Source organism: Vipera ursinii (genome assembly GCF_947247035.1).
Source record: "Vipera ursinii genome assembly, chromosome: 1".
In the NCBI taxonomy this organism is placed as follows: Eukaryota; Metazoa; Chordata; class Lepidosauria; order Squamata; family Viperidae; genus Vipera; species Vipera ursinii.
The window spans coordinates 75,901,022-75,909,840 of NC_139512.1; the positions used below are offsets into that span (position 1 = coordinate 75,901,022).

General features: G+C 42.3%; 1 protein-coding gene across 1 annotated transcript in view; it reads right to left on the reverse strand.

Moving 5' to 3' along the window:
* Positions 1-8,355, reverse strand: part of CREB3L1 (cAMP responsive element binding protein 3 like 1) — a 102,390-nt gene extending 94,035 nt beyond the window's left edge. Inside the window, exon 1 of the mRNA XM_083349561.1 lies at positions 8,025-8,355. Within this exon, the coding sequence (XP_083205687.1) occupies positions 8,025-8,114 (90 nt within the window). The 5' untranslated portion in view covers positions 8,115-8,355. The remainder of the gene's footprint in view (positions 1-8,024) is intronic.
* Positions 8,356-8,819: the final 464 nt, after the last annotated feature.

Genomic DNA, 8,819 nt, shown 5'->3' on the forward strand with positions numbered 1-8,819 from the left:
TTGTAGCCATTAGATGTCAAGCTCAACTTAAAGTCTTCTTTAGCTATTTATCATGATCTTTGGATCCTCCTACTGTTGGCTACCTCACTTTTCATCTCACCTACTATACCTCGTGGTGCTGATCTGCCATAAAACAGAATAGCTTATTGGTCAGATCCCACCTCCAATATTATGTCCATTTCTAGATACCACTTTCATGACTAGAGAAATTGGGGCTGGTTTGCAAGTATCAGTATGCAGGCTGCTGCATTTTGCATCTAATGCTGTTTCCAAGTCATCTTTAAGGGTATACCCAGGTAGACTGCATTACAGTAATCCAATCTGGTGATAATGGGAACATAAATGACTGTTGAAGAATTGAAGCAATGACTTTTGAAGGACTTTGGCTTTCCGAAGGACAACTTGAGGGGTTATGCTTGATTATGTGTTGATTCTTAGATACCAAATAAAGGTAGTCCTCAACGTATGACCACAGTTGGGACCAGAATTTCTGTCAGCAAGCAATGCAGCTGTAAAGTGCAACATCATGTGATCGCATCACTTAGTGACAGAAATCCTGGCAATCTTTGTTACTATTGTAACTCCAGACACGTGCATCATTAAGCGGGAAACAGAAGGAGTTCCTTGTAAAGAGAGCAGGGATCTCCAGTAGGATGTGGGAGATCCTGGGAGACCCAATGCAGGCTGTGCATGAGTTGGGGGGGGGGAATGGCGCAGTGTGGAACAAGGTCAGAGAGACCAAGGAAATTGGGTACGAGGTGTGCACATGTATACTGTACGCGAGCTTTCCCCAGGAAAGCTGGGGAAGGAATACACTGCAGCTCTGGGCTGTAAGATGCCCCAGAGCCACAGCGCAGAATGAAGTGCAGCCCATGATCAGCTCAGTGGCGCGATGCGAAGTGACTTCTTGCTGACCTGGGAAGCCACAGTTCCCACAGTCCAGTCCCATCTGCATTTGCCCTCCATCACACTAGATAACCTTCACCATTTTATTGCTCCTGCTGTTGTGCCTGGCCTGGTCCTTTTGCAAGGCAGCTACTGGCCACATGACACCACTTTCCCCCAGTTCTTTTGAGGAAACCACTGGGCAGAAAACTGGAGAAGAAAGACTTGTGCAGCTAGCAACTGCCTTGTGAAGAGATAGCATGGGCATGCTTGGTCAGTAGTGGAAGCAAGAAGATGGCAAAGATCAGCTAGAGTGGCAGGGGCCACGGAGTGCAGGGCCAAAAGAGCATAGATAGATGGGTAGGGAAGTTGAAACTTCCTTGCAGTGAATAAATGCAGAAGGGCTGCCAACTGCCCAAATTTTAATCACGTAATCACAAGGGTGCTGCAACAGCCATAACTTTGGAGAGTGGTCATAAATCCCTTTATTCAGTGCCTCTGTACTTCTGAACGGTCACTGACTGACAGAATGATTGTAAGTCAAGGACTATCTATAGACAGGTTTTTGACATGATGATCTGTCCATAAACTGGTCCTCCAAATGGGATTACGATAGGACTTTTCAAATATTTGAAAGGATGCGACATTGAAAGCCAACAGCTAATTCCCAGCATAATCCAGACTGCAGGATATAAGTCATGGGAAAACAAAGTCAGATATAATATTAGGAAAAAATCTTCCTAACAATAAGAGTATTCCAATAGTGAAACCAATGATGCAGAGAGGTGGTGGGCAGAAGCAGAAGCTGGGCAGCCAGTTCATTGAGAAAGTTTGATTTGGGTTTCTACCCTGGGTGGGGGCTTTACTCAATTGTCCACCTAAGTCATCATTTCCCAACCTTGGTAACTAAGAGATGTGGATTTTAACTCTCAGAATTCCCCAACTAGTTGTGGCTAACCTGTTTTGAATATGGAATTGCTGAATTTTTTCAAGCAGATAATCATGAAGTAGTCTTCAAGTATCTCACTGTTGTACAAAATATTTCCCAGATCAAAATATTGGTACTAAGGTAAAATTGGTTTCCCAGTTGCTAGGCTGTGTTATGCCAGAGTCAAATGTGTAGCTGGATCTAGTCTGAAATGCCTATTACTGATCCAAGCTCAACATGACCTGATTTAACAGTCCCAACAGCCATAGATTGCCTTTGTTATTTAACAAAATATTTAACCTGTAAAGTTGTTATTATTGGTTGGGGTTTTTTTAATCTATATTTGGAATTGTCAGAATCTTTCATAAGTTTCTTAGAACAGTCAAGTTAATGAGAACATCCTGCCATTCACAGTATTGGTAGACACAGAAAGACTATTGTGGAGTTTTAAACATTCAAAAACAGCCAGGTTTAGTGACTTTCTGATGTCAGTGGCAGAGAGCCAAGAAGAAGAAGATGAACAAAGAAAAACTGTTAAGGTGACGGTAACATCTGAGAGGGACATCTAAGTTATACCATTAAGAAAAACAATGTATGAATAGAGCCCTTTTGGGGAAATTAAGCAATGGTACCAAAATCTAATGATGATGATAGAAAAAGTGCAAAAATATTTTTGAACAGTTCACTGCAATCTATAAGTAAATATCAAGGAAGATTAATTTTACTCATGGACTCTTTTCCAGTATGAAATTTGATTAAAGGTTCTCCAAAGTTCAAGATCATGTAATTGGTCAGAAACTAACATGATCCTGTTGCAATTTTTTTTAAGACCTGCAACTGTGTAATAGTAAAAGAAATACTGTATGTCCTGCCACAGAATACTCAGGATTCAATCCACATAGCCTACCCAACCATGCCCTTGGCCTTGGTGAAAACACCCTATTCAATACACCTGTCACTTTTCTATCAATTAGCCCTCTGTGCCTCTAAGCAAGTTCAGGCTAGGGTTAGCTTGGGATAAACTGGATAACCCTGACAAATTTTCTTCAATATATAATGCATTGCTATAAAAACTAGAGTTGCTGGCTGAATACTGTAGTCTAAGGCAGTGGTTCTCAATCTTTTCTTCACTATGGAACCCCCTTCCATACCTTTTGTGGCCACAGATCACTAAGACTTCACTCAAGATTTAAATCATAACACTTCTTCAAGCCTTCACAGCCCTCCTGTGATGACATCATGGTCCCCTGGGGTCCACGGACCACAGGTTAAGAACCACTGGTCTAAGGCAAAGCAAACAATCTGGGACATTCTAGATCAGGGGTGTCAAACTCAATTTCATTGAGGGCTGCATCAGCATTGCGGTTGCCCTCAGGGGGCCGGGTGGGTGTGGCCAGGGTGGGCATGGCCTACTGGGTGGGCGTGGCTAGAGTGCATATGGCCTACTGGGTGGGCGTGGCCAGCTCTACATTGTTCGCATCAAGAGTGCCTATGGGGGCCTGGGCAGGAGTGGGACAGATCTGAGGGTCTCTGGTGGAAGGAGAGTCTCTGGGCCAGGGCCAAGGCAGTGGGGGCCATTCCCTCACTGTTTCCAGGATGGGTTCGCGGGCCGCATTAAACCACTTCGCGGGCTGCATCCGGCCCCGGGGCCTTGTGTTTGACATGTCTGTTCTAGATGTTGCCAAGCTTTAACCACTAACCACAGGGTATGTTTCCTCAGGATGATGGAAATCATAGTTCAGAAATATCTGGAGTGCCAATGATAATCTTGTCTAATCTAGGTTACAGATGATGCTATTTTGCATACACATCTTATATCTCCAAGCAATTTAAGTAGTGGGGGTGGGGGGTTTTGGGAGATTTAAACCTCTTTTAAAGTATTCCAAATTCATTCCTAATCCTGGTCTTATAAATCAAAATGTTCTCCAACTGTTTCGTTACTCTTTTCAGAACTTAACCAATTTTCCTTAAGGAAAATTACTTCTGATCAGCATTTAAATGGAGGTAACCACTTTTCCTGCTTCTCCAAGATTTTGAAAAGAAAGCAGTAGTCTGGGAACCACAGCCCAGATCTCTAGTTTAAAATAATGCTTTTAAGTACAATAGGTTAATTTAGTTCAGTTTTAATTTTTCATTGATGAAGTGGAACTAGTAACACTCAGTTTTCAGGACAACTGTATATGGGAAACATTGATTTAGTTCTAAGCTTGGTCAATCTAATTTTATCATACCCTAGCAAGCTGCTGCTATAGCACCCATAGAAGTTTATGCCCAATAGGCATCTAAATATATGACTAAACGTCTGACTCCTATCTTTTCTGCTATTGCATAGATGCATCACTTGTAAAGGCTTGTGATCAACTCATTTGGCTTTTGAATGAAGGAAAGCAGAAATGCTTTTAGAATTTTTATAAAGCTGTCTCTGGATAGAAGAATGGCACCTAAAATACAAGTGAAATGTCTATATTTTTGGTGATAACAGTTAGCTTTTTTGGCAATTGCTACATTAATGATCATTCTAAATCTAAATTCTTCACTAACTACCATTGCAAAGTAAGAGACCTCTTCCATGGCTCCTAACACTCCACGCTTGACAAATTGTATTATTTCCTTGCTTCCCACTCAGACTGCAGGTAAAGGTAACACCGAGTATTGTCTATCATTGATTGCTCTCACCCTATCCTTCCAGCAGTTTCTAAAACAAAAAAAAGGAGGGAATAGCAAACACACACACCCCTTCACAAAGACACATTAACTGTGATTACATACATGAACATTTGATTAGAATAGCATACTGGTGGAAGTTCCTTACAAACAGCCAACAATATGAATTCACTAAGAAAAGTTTAAAACTGCGTTTATAAATAACATAAATAATATTTGTTGTGACTATATCGTCTGACACAGTCATTTACCTCAGTTCTCTGAAGGTTCTGCATACTTATGTAATTATGACAGGTTAGCAAACAATAGCCAAAGTAAGACAATTTACCATATTAATTACTAGTATAGGTATTGGTAAAAAAATTAAATGGTTGCCAATAAAACTCTCATAAGATAGGAGAAAACCTTTATTAAATTTATTAAATAGCTTTTCTCCTATAAAAAGGCCATAAAAAGTACAGTATAATTGTCACTGATTGAAAACAAAGCAGTAGTGCATTTTAATGCATATAAATCAAGTTAGACAAATTGTCCAGTCAACTCATCATGATCTACTCTGAGCAGTAGTAATTCTCAATGGTAACAATATATTACCTCACTTTTTCCCAGGACCTTTCTCCAGCTAAAGCTGCCAAGTGCTGTGTTTGCATGGCACACTCACCCATAAACTAGATGCCCATATTTTAGCCTAGTACTTTATGCAATATTCTCATGGCATTGCTTTTTGCTTCTGCGTATCATGGAAACTCATAAAATTAATCAAACCATAGTAGTTACACACGGGTAAGTACAATCACAAATTGAATCTGACGTCTTTTCTATATAGGCCATAGCTAAAGTCATTGTACTATGATGTTTCCATTGGTTCCTTCATATTTTTTTTAAGAATATAGAATATCCACGGTACCTGAGAAAAGAACAAGAATGAAAGTAAAATACTTTACTGTACTTTCTTTTAAAGTAAAATTTGCAGTTCTATTATAACACTAGTGCTGCAAAAATCCATACATTCACAGATGGCAACAAAGAATTAGTGCATTCTGTATCTCTCTGCTGCCATGTATTGCTCATATTTTTTTTATTTTTTATTTTTAATCCCATTTATATCCCGCCCTTCTCCGAAGACTCAGGGCGGCTTACAATCTAAGAAGCACAAACCAATGTGCTTAGCAATAGCCTTCATTCTATGTATATGCCTGCTTATTAGGGCTTTCACACACCTCCCAAGCGGCATTATTACAAAGTCAGCTTATTGCCCCCAACAATCTGGGTCCTCATTTTACCTACCTCGGAAGGATGGAAGGCTGAGTCAACCTTGGATTTTGCAGCCCTGATATAATGGCCTTAATTCCCATAGCTGAGAAAGAAGGAGACATACTGAAGACTGCACACCCCATTCTAGGAGGGAAAAACATGTTTCTGTGGAGAACATATGAGGCACAGAATAATTCAAAGCTTCTGTCATATTAAATTGCAGCAAAGCAGTATATTTTAAGACAGTTTGCTCTTAAATACATGCTTTGTAAGAATAATCAAATGTGGTCTGAAATGCTAGGGAGGGGCAGGCATTCTTCCTGTCTAAATGAAATCTTAGTCCACAAATTACAAATTAAAAACATTGTAAAGAAATTGTATGTAATGCAAGAAATTCTGTCCTAAAATCACCCCGGGAACAGATGGTTGGTGCTCTTTAGACCACAGGTTTTGGTTTTGGTTTTTTGTTTTAAAATTCTGTGCTGTAAATTATTCTGTGCAATGTATTTTCAAGCTTTTCACTAAATACTGGCAATGCATATAAATAAAGCACAGAAATATATTAATTTCCTAAGTCTTTACACTACAGCTATGTTCTCATATTAAGCTTATGCATAGTTTACTAATTTTCTGGGTTATACAACATACTAAGGAAAATAGATGATTATCAATTACTGAGTGTGAAGAGTATGTGCAGGGCCAATGACATTTGAGATTGTTGTTTCTTTAGTATTTCCATTTATATAATTTAGTTTTTAAAGCAAATACTCTTTTTAATTTCAAGTACATTTTTCACCTGTTTCCAAAAGACATATTTTTTTAGGAAAGAGACAGATTCAGATGAGTTTCCTCAAATTTCCACAAATAGTGCTTTTCACAATTTAAAACACAGGCAGTGAGTAACCCATCAAAGCACATTAATGTCTAGTAGATTGAATTCTATTTACATCTTCTAAAAGAGTTGGTTGAGTTATTCCTTTTTGTTTGTTCATGTATCTTTTTTCCATTCTATCTTTTCCCCAGTCCTTATGCATTACTATTGTGGGGGATAAGTAAGCTTTTCCCCCCTCTCCTCCATTATAGACCCTCTCTATAGTTCTGAAGAACTTGTATAAACCACAGACAATAGGATGAAACTAGAAAACACATTTTAACCTTAGATGAAAACGTCACTTTCTAATCAGACGTCACTAGAATTGGAGTGATTAGCAATTACAAACAAAAATGATTAACTAGTAATGAATATTGTCATTTTTCTCACTCTTCTAACACAGTAACAGTGTGAATTGTCTAAAAAGTGCTGAAAATTAAGAGTTCTACAAACAACTCAAGAAGGGGCTAGACAAATATATAGAGTTAAGGATTAACACTCTAACAATGCTACTGCTATGATCATCTCTTCTTTCAGTGAAAATGAGATCTAAATAGATCTTTTGCATTATGCTGGCCATTAAAGAGTGACATTTACATAATAAGCCCAAGCCACTAAGTTCTAGTATAAGTTTTAAGATTTGAAGAATTCTTGTGCAAATACAACCACAAAAAAGGCATAGAATATCCTATTTAACTATTGGGTGGGGGGAAAGAAAGAGTCACTTTTCAATCAATACAAATCTACAAGTGAACGCCACCAATTTTCCTAAGGTTTTGCACTGAGGTTACAAGGCAAATATGTCATCAATCCCAGCTCCCCAGCCATAACCCATGTTCACCTGCCCATTGACCACCCTTTGATGCTGTCTTTGGGCTGGTTCCTATCTGCACCCTTGAAGATGAGGAGATCAAGCGATAGCAATATAAATCACTCAAATACTACAGAACAGATTCATTTTCATACTAGGTTAAACCCAGTGTTTTCAGTACCGCATCCTCCCACATCTGGCTGCTAGGTATCAGATGCCGAGCAATTATGCAGATCTACAGTATATAAATCAACCCGCAGCTTTCCGTCTTGGCTGGCAGCCAAGAATGCAGTGGCAGAGCGGCAGAATTTCCAGCGGAAAACGGTCGCCGTGTGGATCAGTATGCAACACGTGTTATTTTAGCCGGTCCTGCCGTTCAAACCAGCAAAGTGGCAAGCGGCAAAGCCCGATTTTCACACGAAGTAGCTGCAGACAGATCCAGGAGCATTTCGGCAAACGCCCGGCTTGCTTCTGCCACGCAGGAAACCCTTTCCTTCTTCTTGCCTTGGCCAATAGCAGATCCACACAAACCCCCCCCCTCAAAAAAAAAAACTCGGAGGGACTGCCTTACAAACGTCGCCTGCCCCCCCCCCACCCCCGCTTCCACTTACCACATTGTTCAGAAAATCCGCTTCGTTCAAATCGCCCAAATCCAGGAAGCTGGAGGCGCCCCCGGGAAAGGGCTCTAAGATGCCGTCCATAGTAGACGAGTCGAGCCCGAGGAAGGCGCCGAAGAGGTGGGAAGGAGGAAAGCCGCCGTGCTCCCGGCCAGCGCTGCCGGATCCCGTCCTAAACGGACAGGCGGTGAGCCTCACTGCCGCGCAACCCGGCGGGGCACTTCCTCGGGCGCCGGGCACAGGAGGGCTGCGCCTCCCTCTCCCGAAGGCAACCTGTAATCCATGGGGAGAACCGGTTGGCGGGGGGATCGCCTGCCCAGAGGGAGCGGCGGACGCTCGCAATGGGGGCTTTGCGAGGGTGGGGCCGGTGGGGACCCCTCCAGTCGGGGGAAGAAGGGGGAGCCGGAACGGGGATGGGGTGAAAGGAGCGGGCGAGGGCTGAGGCAGCCTCCTGGAAGGTTGGAAGGAGGAGCCCACCGGGATGGCTGCCCAGCTGTCACCGTCACACGCCTTTCCCTAGTTTCGGCCGTCTGACCGCGCCCCCCCCCCCCACGTGCCACGCCTCCCGCCCCTCCCTCGCCTGGCTCCGGGAGATTTAGAAACGGGGCCAACCCTCCCCGGGCTCTGATGCAATCGAGGAACACGCCCACCCCGCCGCTTCCAATGGGAGATCGGGACCGGCAGGAGGGGGGGGGGGAAAGGCTGGCGGCGCGGCCTTACGACAACTTCCTAGCGGCGGAGGAAGCACCGGCGTGTTCTGAATGCAGGAAGGATGATGAGGAGGATGGA